This window comes from Orcinus orca, chromosome 5 (assembly GCF_937001465.1).
Source record: "Orcinus orca chromosome 5, mOrcOrc1.1, whole genome shotgun sequence".
Taxonomy (NCBI): Eukaryota; Metazoa; Chordata; class Mammalia; order Artiodactyla; family Delphinidae; genus Orcinus; species Orcinus orca.
In genome coordinates, this window is record NC_064563.1 from 123,122,555 (window position 1) to 123,141,498 (window position 18,944).

Below are 18,944 nucleotides of genomic sequence, written 5' to 3' on the forward strand. Positions count from 1 at the left end.
TTGTTTTAAAATGTAAATCTGATCATATTAAAAACCAGATCATCTTAACCTGACACAGAAGGTCTCTGATGACCATTCTATTTCTCTGTGGTTTATTTTTTACACACCTCTAGGTGCACCTTTGTGATAGCCATACTCCATAGCTAAGGGGCTGTGGTCTCATACCTTTGTGAACATGCAATTTCCTCAGCCAGAGAGGAACCCATCGTTGTTTACCTGACCAGTGCCCTGCAGGTGTCAGTCCAAACTCTGTCTCCTTGGAATCATTTTTCCTATTCTCACCCCCGCCCCTCACTCAAGTTAAATTAGGGGTGCATTTGGGCCCTCTACATTGTATGGGTCTTTATGGCACAAAAACGTTTTGCATTCTAATTGTTTAACATTCTTAATTTAATTCTTAATTGACCTCCTTGATGAGTTTGAAGCTGGTTCATTCACCTTTATCCCCAGTTCCTAACTCTGACTTGCATATTGCTCAGTAAATGCTGAATGAATTTTTAGAAGGGACGTTATGGGCATCAGGAGCAAGTGTGCATTTATCAAGTGTGTGTCATGTGTTCTGCAAGACAACGGGCCTGCTTTCTTCCAAGAAGGCAGTATCAAGAGAAAAAGGGTGAGTGTGTATGGGTGTTAAGGGAAAATTCTGCACAGGGCTTAAAAAGTTAACTTGCACAAATAAAGACTGGGTGACCTGACTCAATAGGACCCAACACAGAAACAAACCTAATTATTATGCAAACCTAGAGAAGTGGAGAAGCATTGAAGAAATAAGCTTCTAAAATCCTCCTCAGAGATTCTGAGTAGGTTTGGGGTAAGATCAGTGTTTCTCTCCCAGGTTATTTCAATAATCATCTAAACTTGGGAACCTCTGAATTGTTTAGGAAACCCTGTGTAGACGACTGGTGTCCATGCTAAGTCACTAGTAGGTAGAATGTTTTTTCTTGGACCTCACAAACTTTCAGAAATATTTGAGTACACCTTTAGTGAGGCCAAAAAACTTACATGCTTAGATATCATTGCCTAATTTGAATATAGTAATATTTCAGAATTTTTAGGGAGACCTGCTTTGATAGATAAAACACCATATCTTGGAAGATTTTAATTTTTAAAAAATGACATAATGTCAGTTGTTTTCAAGTCTTTTAAAATGATTAGTCTCCTGAAGAGACTAGTCATTTATAATTAATTCTGTGTATAATTACCATAACAAAGTACCACAAATTGGGTGGTTTAAAAAACAAATTCAGGGCTTCTTTGGTGGCTCAGTGGTTGAGAGTCCACCTGCCGATGCAGGGGAGACGGGTTCGTACCCCGGTCCGGGAAGATGCCGCATGCTGTGGAGTGGCTGGACCAGTGAGCCATCGCCGCTGAGCCTGCACGTCTGGAGCCTGTGCTCCGCAACGGGAGAGGCCACAACAGTGAGAGGCCACAACAGTGAGAGGCCCGCATACCGCAAAAAAAAAAAAAAAAAAAATTTACTGTCTCACAGTTCTGGAGGCTGAAGGTCTGAGATCAAGGTGATGGTAGGGTTGGTTCCTTTTTTTTTTTTTTTAATTGAAGTGTAGTCAGTTGATTTACAATATTAGTTTCAGGTGTACAACATAGTGATTCATATTTTTATAGATTATACTCCATTTAAAGTTGTTATAAAATAATGGCTATATTTCCCTGTGCTGTGCAATATATACTCGTAGCTTATTTTGTACATAGTAGTTGGTACCTCTCAATCCCATACCCCTATCTTCCCGTTGTCCCTCTCTCCACTGGTAACTACAAGTTTGCTTTCTATATTTGTGAGTCTGTTTTTGTTTTGCATATACATTCATTTGTATTATTTTTTGATTCCACATATAAGTGATATCATACAGTGTTTGTCTTCCTCTGACTTACCTCACCAAGCATAATATTCTCTAGGTCCATCCACTTTGCTGCAAATGGCAGAATTTCACTCTTTTTTATGGATGAGCAGTATTCCATTATATATGTGTGTGTGTGTGTGTGTGTGTGTGTGTGTGTGTGTGTGTTATATAGATGCTATATATATATATATGTATGTATATCACATCTTAATCCAATCATCTGTTGATGGGCACTTGGGTTGCTTCCATTTCTTGGCTATTGTAAGAGTGCTACTGTGAACATTGGGGTACATTTATCTTTTCAAATTAGTGTTTTCATTTTTTCTGGCTGTATACCCAGGAGTGGAATTGCTGGATCATATGGTAATTCTGTTTTTAGTTTTTTGAGGAGCCTCCATACTTTTGAGGAGTTCTCCATAGTAGCTGCATCAATTTACACTCCCACCAACAGTGCAAGAGGGTTCCCTCTTCTCCACATCCTCCTCAACATTAATTTGTAGACTTTTCAATGATAGCCGTTCTGACAGGTGTGAAGAGATGTTCTGGTTGTGATTTGCATTTCTGATGATTGGTGATGACCATTTTTTCATGTGCACTTTTGGCCATTCGTATGTCTTTGGAAAAGTGCCTATTCAGGTTTTCTGCCTATTTTTTAATCAGATTGTCTTTTTGATATCGAGTTGTATGAACTATTTATATATTTTGGATATTAACTCCTTATTCTTCTTACTGTTTGCAAGTGTTTCTCCCATTTAGTAGGATGTCTTTTTGTTTTGTCAGTGGTTTTCTTTGCTGTGCAAAAGCTTTTAAGTTTAATTAGGTCCCATTTGTTTATTTTTATTTTTGTTTCCTTTGCCTTAGGTGATAGATCCAACAAAATACTGCTACAATTTGTGTCAAAGAGTGTTCTGCCTATGTTTAGGAATTTAATGGTTTCTGGTCTTATATTTAGGTCTCTAATCCATTTTTAGTTTAGTTTTGTATATGGTGTGAGAAAATGTTCTAGTTTCCTTCTTTTACATGTAGCTGTCCAGTTTTCCCAGCACCACTTCTGGAAGAGACTGTCTTTTCTCCATTGTGTATTCTTGCCTCCTTTGTCACAGAGTAATTGACCATAGGTGTGTGTGTTTATTTCTGGGCTTTCTATCCTGTTCATTGATCTATGTATCTGTTTTTATGCCAGTGCCATACTGTTTTGATTACTGTAGCTTTGTAGTATAGTCTAAAATCAGTGAGCATGATTCCTGCAGCTTTGTTCCTTTCCCTCAAGGTTGCTTTGGCTATTGGGGATCTTTTGTGGTTCCATATAAATTTTCAAATTATTTGTTCTAGTTCTGTAAAAAAATATCATGGGTATTTTGATAGGTATTGCACTGAACTGGTAGATTGCCTTGGGTAGTATGGACATTAACAATATTAATTTTTCCAATCCATGAACATGGAATTTCTTTTCATTTAATTGTATTATTTTCAATTTCCTTCATCATTGTCTTACAGTTTTCAGAGTATAGGTCTTTCATCTCCTTGGTTAAGTTTATTTCCAGGTATCTTATTCTTTTTGATGCAGTTGTAAATGGAATTGTTTTCTTGAATTCTCTTTGTGATAGTTCATTGTTAGTGTATAGAAAAACAACAGATTTCTGATATTAATCTTGTATCCTGCAACTTTAGTGAATTTATTTATTAATTCTAGTAGTTTTTTTGGTGGAGGGGGTTGGTTCCTTCTGAGCGTTGTGAGGGAAGTTCTCTCTCCTTGGCTTGTAGATGGCTGTCTTCTCTCTGTGTCACTTCATGTCACCTTCCCTCAGTGTGTGTCTATCTCTGTGTCCTATTTTCCCTTTTTATAAGGACACCAGTCATATTGGACGAGGACCCACCCTAATGACCTCATTTTAACTAATTGTATCTTCAACAACCCTATTTCCAAATAAGGTTACGTTCTCAGATACTGGAGATTAGAACTGCAGCATAGGAATTTGGGTACACACAATTCAATCCATAACAGAAATGATGATTGGAAACTGTGAAGCAGGACTAATAAATAAAATAGAGAAAGTTAGTATGGAATACATTCCCAAAGAGGTTTTTTTGCTTAGTTGGTACAATAAAAATAGCAGCACCTGAGTAACTATGCCAATATAGTTATTTCATGGTCCTCAGTCTCCCCCATCCTTACCCTCAGGAGTATACTATTGTTATTTCAAATATGCAGTGACCATAATACACTATTAACCTCACATCTGCTTGTCAAGTGAAAAAGTAGTTGATGAAATGATTATGGATTGTCTTCTTAAGAATCTTGCTGAAAAGATGAAACTATTTTTCCAGGGAAACAGTTTTTAAAGTTCTGTATTTCAAATTGTTTATATAATATTTGTGAAATGAATGTTTTTTTTTTAATGTTTCAAATATTAACCTCTATACTCCTTCTCCATAACAGTAAAATGAGGATAATAGCATCTGTCTCATGGAATGGTTCTGGGAATGATAAAGTAATAACATGTCAAGCACTTAGGCTGGCACATGTCAGTGCTCTGTAAGCACTGGTTGCTGTCATCATCATCATTGTTATTGTGTTATAATAGCAATATTTGCCTCATATCTTACAGGATTAGGGGACTATATCCCAGTTTTCCCAAGACAGTTCTGTCTTATGCCTGTTATCTCACTGTAATTACAACAGCAATAGACCTTTGGCTCTAGAGTGGCTCAGATTGGACAGTAAGATCTGTGTTTACCCTAACTTTGGGGTTTATAGAGTCGTAGTGATCTAGTACTTGGCATGAAGAAAGTAAAATATTTCACCCAAATGACATCACTACCAAAAACCTTTCTGTTTTGTTTCTCTTCTAGTATATTTAAGTATACGTATTATTTTTAAAGTGAATGTCCTCTGTTAGTTTCTTTTATCAACTTGGTGTTGAATCATACTTGTATATGTATCTTAGCAATTGTTAGAAGTATTTGTATATATCCATTTTAATAGCTGCAAGATGTTTTATTAAGTTGATGTTCCATAATTCATTTTTTTCTTATTTGTGGACCTAGAGGCTTCCAATTTTCTGTTATATGGTAATATTGCTTCCTAGAGTTTTTTTCCCATTCTTTTGAGGTATTTCAGAGCACAGGTATTAAAGCAGTGGGTTGTTAGGGCAGATTAAGTTGTGGGATTTAAGTGAAAGCACTATGAAGTTGTTTCTTACATACACAACATTTCACAAGCTACTTTTTGTGGATGCAGTGATCTCTAAACTACAATTTGAGGAGACTGGTAAAGAGAAAAAGTGAAGTTCTGGCCTTTTTAAGCCAAAGGCATGTGAATTAATATGTTAAATCTACAAAAGAGAGTGCGATCACTCAGGAAAGAGTGTTTAGAATGAGAAGAGGACCCGAGTCAGCCCTCTGGGTCACAAAAGACAGAAAGAAACCATTCTCGGAATGAAGTCACTCATGATGCAGACCAGTTCTGGTGGAACAGTTGTGCCAGTCCTTAGTTCCATAGATTGAAGCGCGGATGAGAGCTAAGGAAGATCTAGAAACATAGTATGCAAAACATGCCTCGCTGAGATTAAATCCTACAGAGTCCAAATTATATAAAAGATGAAATGGCTATTGTTTGTCTCCCCATAAGATTCCCACCAGCTCTTGAGACGTCTGATTCACAAGACGCAATTTGAAAACTATACTAGACTATTCTTTCAATATTCTTGGCCATGAAGGGAAGGAGGAAGCCAGAGGAAACAGCAACTAGAATAGGGCAAAGGTTAGCTTGTTTGTGAGGATGGGAGAGACTTGAGGCTGTGGAGAAGGGGCCTGGAAAGAGGAAGGAGCCAAAACGGAATGTGGGCGGGATTAACTTGAAGAGGGCAAGGAGAACATCTTCCCCAGAGGTTGAGGGGGAAAGTCAGTGAGGTTGGGGGCAGATTTAATAGGTTTGTGGTTGTGTGGATGGGATATCATTAAATGATCTCTTTCCTCCAGGAAGTAGAGGTGAGGTCATACTCTAGGAACATGGGGGGCAGGTAGCTAGGTAGTAAGAGGACTGAGGGAAGAGGTGAAACTAGGAAATTTCGGGTGCAGCATGGGAGAGAGAAGAAGCTAACACACAGAAAAGGAACCCTGAATGGTCCTGAGAGGGCAGATGAGGCTTGGATCATGACTGTATGCCTGGCCTGTTTAGCATCTGGTACTGTAGCTGACTAAAATTAAGTATTCAGTGAAAGCGTGCTTGTATGAATTTATGATTCGTTTCAGTTCTGCTGCTTTTATAAAAAGAAACATTATTTCCCATTCATTTACTACTGCTTGGAGAGGACTTGGAAGCATCTAATCTCAGGAAGACATGAAGAGGTGATGGACCACTTTAGAAAGAAATGACCTACCTGACAATAGAAGCAAGTAGATGACCATTTCTCTACAGTTATCTTTTTCCTAGACAAGAGTTGATTAAAACTCTCCAATTCGAAGTTAATTTTCTTAAAACTTTAGGTTCACTCCCTTGCTTGAAAGCTTTCCTGGACCTCTAACTTAAAAGTCTAAACTCTAGCCTAGCTTTTGACTTTCATGGCTAGCCCTCCATTACAACACTGACTCTGTTGCTTACACTTGCATATATATATACGTGTATATATATATATATATATTTTTTTTAAATAAGGTTTTATACACACTTGTTTTTTTTAATTTAGCAAATCCTCAGATCATTCTGTATATATGTATTATCTATCATTTATATATCTACCTATCTAAAACAACCTTATTTGTTTTCAAAACTGTATAATACATCAACTTGCTACACTGTAACTTAGCCAATCTCCAATTGACCATTTAAGTTGATCCCATCTTTTTGATATAATGAATTATAAGTAGTATATTTGTATATACATCATTTTTCATATGTGCAAACATATCCTTAAATTTCTAGAAGGGGAGGTACTGAGTAAAGAGTATTTTTTTTTTTTTTTTTTTTTTTTTTGCGGTACGCGGTCCTCTCAGTGTTGTGGCCTCTCCCGTTGCGGAGCACAGGCTCCAGACGCGCAGGCTCAGCGGCCATGGCTCACAGGCCCAGCCGCTCCACGACACGTGGGGTCCTCCCGGATCGGGGCACGAACCCATGTGCCCCGCATCGGCAGGCGGACTCCCAACCACTGCGCCACCAGGGAAGCCCGAGTAAAGAGTATTTTGACAGCTATTATTACAATATCTTCTTAATAAGTGTAGCAGCTTATGCTTGTAGTGGATAAGAGTGCTTGTCTCCACCCAAATCCTCACCAATACTCTTATCTGACTTTTTTATCTTTCCTGATCTCTGAGAAGAAAATTTTGTCATGGTTTAAAAGTCTATTTCTGTTTGGTCAGTTGAGCATCTTTTCCTATGTTTAAAAACCATTTGTGTTTTTGAGAACTATGTTCATATGCTTTGCCCATTTTTCTTTATATTACAATTCTGCTAATTTGGAGGAGCTGTTAAATGTTAATAAAATTAGCCCTTTGTGATATGAAATACATCCCCCCCTTTTTTTTTTCTTTTGCCAGGTTATCCTTTTTCTTGGACTCTGTTTATGGGCTTACCCTTTTCTGACCACGTAATCCTAATCCTTTCTAAGATGTTCTCCTAACTTCTCCCTTCTTGAGATTGTAACCTCAGAGGAAGCTGAGGGTCACCTGTCTTCATGTATCTGTCTCCTCTCCCTAAGCAGATGCCAGACTTCTCAAAGGTGAAACATGTTTACATCTAAATGATCAACATATAATAGATTCTCAGTGTACTTTGTTGATGATAATAATTGCAGTAGTTCTGGCTATGTTCGTATCAAGTCATTGCCACATGTGTTCCCATCATGGTGTATTTCTTCATCATTTACCTTTGGTTTCTTTCTTCAAGTTTCTGGAGTTTTTGCCCAGAGCAGTTTTATGGAATCAGCACAAACTATTAATGGAGAAAATGAGTTATCTTGCACTTGAAAAAGAAGATGTGTTGGTCACATGTTTAGGTGAGCTGTCACACACTGTTCCAATTTGAATGTTGGCTACTGGCACTGTGCTCTTTTCATGTTGCTAAGTAGGACATTTTTCCTCATGTAGTCCCAGAACTGTCAACAGTGAGAACATTTCTAGAGAACAGTAGAATGACCTTGCAATTCTGAGAGGAGACAGTGTGATAGCAAAGATACAGTAGTTCCCCCCCTTGTTCCTGGCCGGGGTACAATCCAAGATCCCCCAGTGGATGCCTGAATCTGCAGGTTGTACCAAACCCTAGGTATACTGTGTTTTTCCTACACATACATACCTATGATAAAGTTTCATTTATAAATTAGGCACAATAAGAGATTAATAACAATAATAATAAAGTAGAACAATTATAACAATATGCTATAATAAAATTTATGTGAATGTGGTCTCTCTCAAAATATCTTATTGTACAAACTTAATACATTTTCCATTTAACTAAGTACTTAACCACACACTGTGGCTATAACTTTTTCAACTTGAAGTGTGACAGCAAAACCAACACATTTTTTTCCTTCACAATTTCCCGGATAGAAGATTTATTCTTACTGTAGATCTTAGCAACCTTGGCATTTTTTTTCTTTCCCTATTAAGTAAAGAACTCCCACCTTTTCATTGAAAGGAAGCACTTTACAGCTTCTTTTGGGCATACTAGGATTACCAACATCACTCTCCTTGCACTGTAAGGCCGTTATTAAGTAAAATAAGGGTTACCTGGACACGAATGTCCATCTGATGACTGAGAGGCCACTAAGTAACTAACAGGTTGGGTACACTGGACAAAAGGATGCTTCACATCCCAGGCGGGACGGGACAGGATGGTGCAATATTTCATCACACTGAACAGTGTGCAGTTTAAAACTTATGAATTGTTTATTCATAGCAATAATATTAAATGGAAAATTGTTTGGACCTTGGTTGGCTGCAAATAAATGAAACCGTAGAAAGTGAAACCATGCATAAGGGAGGAACTACTGTGCCAATGATTTGCAACCTTTTGGAAAATCACAGTCCTCCAATGTTCAGCCTCCACCAGGCTTTTGATCTCCTGACAAGGGGAAGACATTTTATATGTTCACAAAAACAAGAGAACACAAAGTAAAATAATTACATGAAACGAAATGTAATCTCTGCCTTGCCAACTAAAAGATACAATCTTAGGTCCAGGGCAAGGTAAAGATGCACTGTGTAGTAGCCAACAGGACTTTATAAACACATGTTTATGTAGGTTTGATTTTTGTGTGTGTGTAATTTTGTAGCATTTTTGTTTTTGTAATATGGGCAAAAGATTTGTAATATAGTTAAGTGAAGAAAATTTACATAGCAGTTCAAATTTGGTAAAAACCAAGCAAAACCCCCCAAATATCTATGGGCTATGTTATCTAGTTCAATATCATTTTATGAAAATATCAAGATTCAGAAAGGTTTTGATTTCCCAAGGCCAGTAGTTAGGAATGAAATCCAGGTGTCCTGATTCCTGGTCTAGTGTTTCTCTAGGAACCTTGAGTCCTTGGCAGTCCTGTGCGGGGAGGAGGTGGGAGGTGTGGCTCTCCCTCACCTCTGATCCCCCTTCCCGGCAATACCAGCCCAGGAGAAGGCCCATGAAAGGAGAGGAGACTGGCCTAAGCACACCCTCTGCTCCCTCCAAACGGGGTCCCCACGCAGGGCGCACTGACTCTTGTTGACAACACCCATGGAGGCCCCAGTGGGCTGTATGATTGACGAGAGTCCGCTTTGTTTGGTACCAAGCCTGTTTATGCATGTTGTATTGCTGATGACATAATTAAAGTAAATCGTATATATCAACTGTACTAGATATAGTGAAGACATGAGAATCAGAGGGAATGATTCTGCTGGCACATTGCTTCAAAAATATGTTGCTTTCACTTGACTGCAAAGAAACCAAACTTTAAATTAGTATCAATATATTATGGATGTAGGTTATGGAGAAAAGAAAACAGCTCCTAGAAATAGATCCATATTCTAAGAAGAATTCTTAACTCTACATCAAAAATTTGGTGCCTGAATGTATATTGATACATTTTAAACATTTAAAATATTTAAGGGATGTATCATTTTTAATGGTTTCCCACTTGAGCGTTTTTGATTGGCACTCCTAATTGTGCTAGGGAGAGGGATTTTACAGTAAATCTGCATGCCAAATCCCTATATCAGATCTTGCATCTTAGCTTTTTGTGTATTCCTTTCCAGATTTTACAGTGACTGTCAAGCATCACAAATGATCTTTTCAAAATTATTTACTCAAGGATCTCATTAGCTATCAATATCAGATTTTAAATATAGTCTGTTTTAACATTGGCAATATTAGGAAACATGAAATAGTCAGATTTCACTTTAACTCAGATAAAAACTAAAAATTTTAAATACAAAGTTTTTTCCGTTGAATTTAGTGAAACAGTCAATCTATTCTTCTGTTGAAATTTCACAGCTTTACTTATTTATTTGACTCTAAGAAATTTATCCTCTATAGATTTTTTTGTATGTAAATTAAATTGGCAGTTCTAAAATCAATTGGCCCATTTATTTCTGGACTTCAAAGGAATAACCCCCACCCTCAACCCACTCCCAACAAAGGAGTTATATATTTAGATATATGACTGAAAAAACATTTCCAAAAGAGATCGGTAGCTTAATAGCTAATGATAAAGATTGGTTAAATCAATTAAGGCAATATATATGAATACTATGAAACTATTAAAAATCATGTTTTAGGAAAAAATCAATGGCATAAGATGTTCCACATTTCCAAATTGTGAGACCATAAAATGATTATATTTCATAACGCAACAAAACAGGAGTCTAAAAAAGAGGGAGCTAAAGTAAAAGCTCCCTCTTTTAAACATTACCCCATCCACTAAAATATTAACAGTGGTTCTCTTTGCTGGAAGGATTATAGGTAATTTTAATGATCTCTTCATGCTTTTAGGTAATATTATTCTCCCAAATGAACTATACATTTTTTTTAACAAAAATAATTCTAATAAATAAAAGTTGTATATAATAACTATGGCATACTTAACATTCTCCATTAGCAATGGCAATTTCTGTATGTAGATGCATAGGAAAAGCAGTGATTTAAACTATAACCACTAATACTTTTCATGGAGAAGGGAGATTATTTACAACCTTTAGCTTGGAAGTTGGAAAAAGAACATCTGATGCCCTCTTGTGGCCAATAATTTTTATAAAGTGATTTATTCTTTTTCATTGAAATCCAGTCTAAGCTAAGAGAATAATACCAAAATATCTATTCTACTGCTTTCTAAAAAATATTGCTTACACACTATTATTAACAGTTTAAGGGTAAGTATTAGAAACAGTTTAGTGTATCTTTCCAACCCCCTATCTTGCTCTTAAAAGCATGTGTCCTTTAGTCATACTGCTTGGGTTTGAAGCCCTGCTCGTTTAGGTCACTGGGACAACTTAACTTGAATACTCTGAGACTCAGTTTCCTTGTGTGTAAGGTGAGGATAATACTAGAACACACAAAAGTTTATCATCAAATGGAAAGCACTTAAGTACCTGTCAAATGGAATTTCATTTTGCTTGATGAAATGCTTTATAAACATGTATGCAGGGCTTCCCTGGTGGCACAGTGGTTAAGAATCCACCTGCCAATGCAGGGGACACGGGTTCAGGCCCTGGTCCAGAAAGATCCCACATGCCGTGGAGCAACTAAGCCCGTGTACCACGACTACTGAGCCTGCGCGCTAGAGCCCATGAGCCACAACTACTGGAGACCGTGAACCTAGAGCCCATGCTCCACAACAAAAGAAGCCACCACAATGAGAAGCCCACGCACCTCAATGAAGAGTAGACCCCGCTCACTGCAACTAGAGAGAGCCCACGTGTGCACACAGCAACAAAGACCCAACACAGCCATACATAAATAAATAAATAAAATCTATTAAAAAAACAAGTATGCATATGTATGAACTATTAATGGTTAACATTATCCTGATAACCTACCTAGATTCTATTGCCCTCACTTTTTGTACCTATTTTCATCCTTCATACATCTTATGTAAACATAATAAAATTTATTGAGCATTTGATATTTGCCATGTATTGGAGTGTTTTATATTAATCATCTTATTTCATTCCATGATAAACCTATCAAGTTCTATTACTATCCTCACTTTTTGTACCATTTTTACCCCTCACACAATATGGTGGACATCTTTCCACAACAGATACAGATCATTCTTTTATTGGCCTCATGCTCTTACATAGTATAAATGAATTATAATCTTTTATTATATAAAAAAGGCTGCCCCCATTGTACATTAATTTTTATACATTTGTGAAAGTATTTCCATAGGCTATCTTCTATATATATAGCATTTGAATTACTGGGTAAGAGAATACACACATTAAAAAAAAATTTTTGACATTGTTAAATTGGCTTCCACAAAGAAGGCAAGCCACTGTCTTTTCAATGTCAATTTGTTAGGTGAAAAATGGTATTTCGTGGTTTCAACTTATACTTCCTTTGTCATTAGTGTGCCATTAGCACCTCTTTTAATTTTTTAGCCATTTGTATTTCTTTATATATATTTGGCTCTGCTAAATAATTTATATGTAGAAGCTCTTTGTATATTAAGAATACTAATTCATTTTCTTTAAACATTCTGTAGAAAATTTCTCCCTCTTTGGAGTTTGTCTTTTTTTTTTTTTTAACTTTTCTGAAGATTTAAATTTATTTATTTATGGCTGTGTTGGGTCTTCATTGCTGCGTGCAGGCTTTCTCTAGTTGCCGTGAGCAGGGGCTACTCTTCGTTGTGGTACACAGGCTTCTCATTGCAGTGGCTTTTCTTGTTGCAGAGCATGGGCTCTAGGCACACAGGCTTCAGTAGTTGCGGCACACAGGCTCAGTAGTTGTGGCTCACGGGCTCTAGAGCGCAGGCTCAGTAGTTGTGGTGCACAGGCTTAGTTGCTCTGCGGCATGTGTGATCCTCCCGGACCAGGGCTCGAACCCGTGTCCCCTGCATTGGCAGGTGGATTCTTTTTTTTTTTTTTTTTTTTTTTTTGGCAGGTGGATTCTTAACCACTGTGCCACCAGGGAAGTCCCAGAGGTTGTCTTTTTAAATGTATTTATGTCTTTTAATATGCAATTAAAAATTTTTTTCAATTCCAAAATGCCAATTTTTCTATCTTCACGGGGAAATTTTTCCTAAGCTAAAAGTATGAATATCTCCTTCCATATTTCCTCTCAGTACTTTTATAGTTTCATATTTTACATTTTGTCTTTAATCTATCTGGAATTTATTTTTATGGTTTGAAGTAGGAATTTAACTTTAAAAATGGCATAACCAGGGCTTCCCTGGTGGCGCAGTGGTTGAGAGTCCGCCTGCCGATGCAGGGGACGTGGGTTCATGCCCTGGTCCAGGAAGATCTCACATGCCGCGGAGCGGCTGGGCCAGTGAGCCACGGCCACTGAGCCTGCACGTCCAGAGCCTGTGCTCCGCAATGGGAGAGGCCACAACAGTGAGAGGCCCACGTACCGCAGGAAAAAAAAAAAAATAATAAAAATTGCATAGCCAAATATAGTTCACAATTTTTTTATTAGTGAATTATTTTCAATTTGAAAAGCCACATTCACCATACAGTAAATTTATGTATCTAAATGTTTCTGGTTCTGCACTTGTATTGTTTCATTGGTATATTCACTCCTATGTTATATTGGGTTGGCCAAAAAGTGCCTTCCGTTTTTAAGTAAAAATAAAAGACACATTTTTCATTTTCACTAAGAACTTTATTGAACAACGTAGTCACCCTTTTGTTCCACTACCTTCTGCCATTTTTCAGGCGACTGCATAATTCCATCTTCCCAAAACTTTTTATCTTTTCGAGCAAAGAACTGTTCCAGGTGCCTTTTACACTCTTCCAGGGAATTGAAATTTTTTTCTATTAAGAGAATTTTGTAAAGACCTAAATAAATGGAAATCTGAAAGTGCAATGTCTGGTGAATACGGTGGATGAATCAGAACTTCCCAGCCAAGCTGTAACAGTTTTTGCCTGGTCATCAAAGAAACATGCAGTCTTGCGTTATCCTGATGGAAGATTATGCGTTTTCTGTTGACTAATAATTCTGTACGCTTTTCGTCAAGTGCCGCTTTCAGTTGGTGTAACTGGGAGCAGTACTTGTTGGAGTTAATTGTTCGGTTTTCCGAAAGGAGCTCGTAATAGAGGACTTCCTTCCAATCCTACCATATACACAATATCACCTTATTTGCATGAAGACCGACCAGCCTTTAGTGTGGTTGGTGGTGGTTCATTTCACTTGCCCCATGATGTCTTCTGTTCCACATTTATTGCACAGTATCCACTTTCCATCACTCGTCACAATTTGTTTTAAAAATCGGACGTTTTCATTACATTTAACTAGAGAATCGCATGCGGACATATGGTCAAGAAGGATTTTTTCATTTGACTTATGTGGAACCCAAACATCCAAGTGATTAACACAACCAAGCTGGTGCAAATGATTTTCAACGCTTGATTTAGATATTTTGAGTATGTTGGCTATCTCCTGCCTGGTATAACGTTGATTGTTCTCAATTAATATCTCGATTGCTATCAACTTCAACTGGTCAACCTGACTGTGGAGCATTGTCCAATGAGGAATCTCCAGCACGAAACTTCACAAACCACTTTTGACAGGTTCAGTCAGTCACAACACCTCCATATGCTGCACAAATCTTTTGCGTTTCAGTTGTGTTTTTACCTTTCTTGAAATAATAAAGCATAATAGGCCGAAAATGTTGTTTTTCTTCCATCTTCAATATTTAAATGGTTATACAAAAATTAACCAATTTTGATGTCTTTTTTTAAATGGATGCTGATATGATAGCTGTCACATATAATCTAACAAAATTGTTTCGAATGAAATTAAAAACAACTAAGTGCTACTAGAGCCATCTTATGGAAAAAAGCGAACGAACCTTTTGGCCAACCCAATACTTTAGAGTATATATTGATAAATTACTTAAAAGGAAGAACACTCCCTGTCCATTGTTCTTTTCTTTAAAAAAAAATTCCTGGTTATTAATTATTCTTCTATGTAAACTTAAAATCAGGCTTTCAAGTTCCACTAAAATTTCAGTGGGATTTTAATTGATTTATATTGGCTTTACATATTAATTTGAAAAGTAAAGTTTTTTTTTATAGCATTGTATCCATTTAAATATGGCATTCTTCTAGTCAGTTATTTTTGACTTTAGGCAAATTCTTATAAATTTTTCTCCTCTGTGGGATGCACTCCTTTCTGTTGTTAAAGTTTATTTCCAGGTATTTAATACCCTTGCTTAGTAACAGGGATTTTTCTCCCACAAAGTACTATTTAAAATTTTTCTCATGAAATTAATATATATCATTGGGAACACTGGCGAAGTATGTAATACAACCAGTTTATTACAAGCATTTATTTTGGAATATTTCCTTCTAGAAATATTTGTATGATCAGCAAATAAAATCAGAAATGTACCAGATGGTCCATATGTGCAATTTGGTTATCAGTGATGTATAGTATTTGTATTTGCTAAAAATAAATCCACTGAACTTGTCTTAAATTGAGTGCTCTTTAAGAAATATTTGTCCTTTCACTTCTCCAGTTACAAAGTCATAATAGTATAAATATCTGAAATGTGTAATGTAGGAAAATGGAGGTTCTCTGTATCTGCCCCCCCCCACCTCTGAGAACCCTACTTTTAACAATTTGATGTTTATTTTTCCAGACAATATTGGCGCCATCCTAGATGTAACATTTCTTTCCCCACTTGCAGTATTTTCCCAACTTTCAACATTTTATCCCACGTCATTAGAAATTGATGCACTTTTGTGTGTGTGGCTACATGGTATTTTCCACAGTATTTTCTTGAACAGATGTTCAAATTTAACTGTTCATCTATTGGGTTTTTATTTTTGCTGTTTACAAACATTTTGAAATGAACACTTTTACATAGGTAACAGCCCCTTGTTTTCGAGTATTTCTGTAGATACATTCCTAGAAGTATATTTGCTTAGTCAAAGGATATGCATATTTACATTTTTAACTGCCCTTCAAAAAGGTTATACTCTTTCAAGCCTGTACTAACACTATGTGTGTGACTGCTTCCCCACACACTCTCACCAACATTGGGCATTTTTAATCTTATGATTATCAAGATAAACCTGCTTTAATTGCTAGTGAAGTTCACTTAACAACAGTCATGACACTAAAATTATGTATAGAAGTTAGCCATTAAACCTTTACCATCTTTAATGCAGGGATATTGTGTTTCCCATAGAGCCTTACAGTGTTACTGCTTCACAACTGGGATACAAACTCCAGAGAATACATGAGAACATCATATACCACGTCAAATCAACAAATGTTTGATACTAAGAAAAAAAGAAGTCCTGTGATAAACTTGGGCCATACTAATACCACTAACTCTCTTTCCCTTGACCAATCATTGGTAGTTTGCTTTGTCATCTCAATCCTCAATCAGTTGGGCTGTAGAAATATTGCAATTTGATTTAGAGTTCAAGCGAATAAAATGGCTGTCAAGTTATTAGTCAGCCCCTTTTCAAAATATCTTAATAGTTTGTGAAAAGGAACTTCATCAAGGCTTTATTAGTTATTAATCAAGATACTCTGATGTCTCATATTCGCACTCAATATAATTTTTGCATCTGTTCCTTTTTTTCCAAATTGTGGCTTGATACCGAACCTTTCCTCAAGTTTTAAGAGTTGGTAGACTTTATAGACTTTAGTTGTTAGACTTTATATATGGTAGACTTTACAAAGTCCAACTTGGATTTAAGTCAGGGCTTCATTACTTAAGCTCTCTGTGATCTTGAGCATTTTTAGCTTCTCTGAGAGCCCTTATCTTACCTGGGATAATAATGGTACCCACCTCAGGGGGTTATTATGAGGATTAAATAAGTTGTTGGCATATAGTAATACAAATTTTTTAAACTTACTGTTTACTATTATCTGTAAAATGGATAGAATGGTTACTCTAGCAAGGTAAATGCACATAAGTGATTTAAAGTTTTTTTCCTCTTCCGAATCACCAAATAAGAAATCACTTTAACAGTGTAGCTGAGTAGAAGCCAATATAAATGCTTTAACATCTTAGTTTGAAGTCATTGAAGTTTACCAGAAAGTTAAATACTCTGAGATAAATATTACACTAAAAACCCAGAAATAAGCACTTTGGTATTGATGTAATATAACTTACCAATTTATATTTTTCTCTTATTTTTGATATTTCCATGTCCAAGTTTAACCTCTAAATTTAGAGCTTTGCAGCTATGGCTACAAATATAAAATGGAGAATTAAAACAAATTATCATTAAGTCACAAACCACTCCTTCTTCAAACAGCCTCGTAACACTGTCAAGCTGAAATTATGCAGCAACATTTTGTCTTCATTAGAGCAGTCCTGCAGTCTGAGGGAGACAGACAGAGATGTTACAACTCCTAGAGTCCTAATTACTAGTTAAAAAGTTTGACACACTTTGAACTGCATACTTACTAGACTGAGTTTAAGATGTAGCTTCTGAAAGAAAGATGGTTTTATTTCATTAGGAATGGATTGGAAAAGCTATATTGATGAGAGCTTTCTTTTGCTTTAAATAAATTTTGGAACAAGGTGACATGGATAGTCAATAAAGGGCAGAATCTTCTACAGGTAACATATCTAGTATGCAGTCAACTTCAAAATTAGCATTTTTCCTGAGACACTCTGCCATTTAGTTGTCAACACTAATGAATAAGAGATTTAGGAGATTTTTACAGTAATCTGATGTGGAAAGAAAGGTGTAGCTGGCTAGGTACTACCGAAAATATTTCCCTCAACAATAATAGCTACTATGCTTCTGATTTTCCCAACAGCCTTATAACTATGACATGTGCAAACTAACAGAACAAATGCTATCTGTTAACTCCATGATAAAAATACTTGAAACTTGCCACTTTTACAATTGCCTAGAAATCTGCCATTATCACCCAAACTCTAGGATCTATAAGGGAACAGTAACAAATTTTTTTTTTCCAACCTAAATAAAACTAATCTCCCTTGTGATGCCAGTTACCCCTAGGAAAATATGCTCAAGTTTGAATAAGCATTCACTATAAATCTCAGGGAAAAAAAAGTAGATATGGTTTAGAAATATATTAAAAGTTGCATATGGCTTATCAAAGAGTACAATAACATTAAAACCACAGGCCTCTAAAGTTTAAAAGTAAGTTTTCTGTTGAAGTTGCAGACATTTTGAATTCCACATACTTCAAACCTTTGAGAGCTATGTATCCTTACGATTTGTGCACTTTTCTGATAGTCTGTACATCAGCAGAATTTATCAGCAAACACAACAGAAATATCTGGAACAGCCAAGGACATCCAATGATTTATTAGCAAGTTGTGATTTTTCTGGTAAGTCAAGTAAGTTAAGACTAGAAATCTAAAGATGTAGGTAATGAGAAAACAATGCTCTTTTAGTTTTTAAAAATTTACCTTCGGGAGAAAACCTAAATTCTTATATCTTTTTTTCTCTTTTCGTAGTTCAAGTACACTTATGAGACTGCTGGCATTACAAGTGGTATAAATATGGACTACTGAAGAATCTGAAGTACTGTACTATTTGGCTTTATTTTAGACCTCTAATAAAGACTTTAACATGTTGAAAAAAAGCACAAGGCACAGAGATTAGCGTAGCTATAAGAACATTTCTGCTTTATGCCATGGCACTAGGCGTATAAGTCAGATGTCATATCAAAATTTGTACAGGCCAAATTCTTGGTTAGGAAAATCCTACGTATAGTGACTCTAATGGTTGAAAGATGTTTCATTATATTTATATTTTCAATTATCTACTACTAACAAACTTTAGACGTTTTATATGAATCTTGATACTATAGCCTTTGGGAAAAGTATGGCTAATAAAAAGTCAATTTTTTAAAGAAAAGTTAAAATTGTTAGTTTTATTCTTTGCTAAATATTTAATTAAACATATGGAAGTGAGATACCCTTTGCCCTTTCTCCCTTTTTATGCACAGAACAGAAG

At 36.3% G+C, this 18,944-nt stretch overlaps 1 protein-coding gene across 1 annotated transcript in view; it reads left to right on the forward strand.

Moving 5' to 3' along the window:
- Positions 1–18,907, forward strand: part of CXADR (CXADR Ig-like cell adhesion molecule) — a 74,039-nt gene extending 55,132 nt beyond the window's left edge. The window contains exon 8 of the mRNA XM_012539287.3: positions 18,443–18,907. Within this exon, the coding sequence (XP_012394741.1) occupies positions 18,443–18,499 (57 nt within the window). The 3' untranslated portion in view covers positions 18,500–18,907. The remainder of the gene's footprint in view (positions 1–18,442) is intronic.
- The last annotated feature ends 37 nt before the right edge of the window (positions 18,908–18,944 follow it).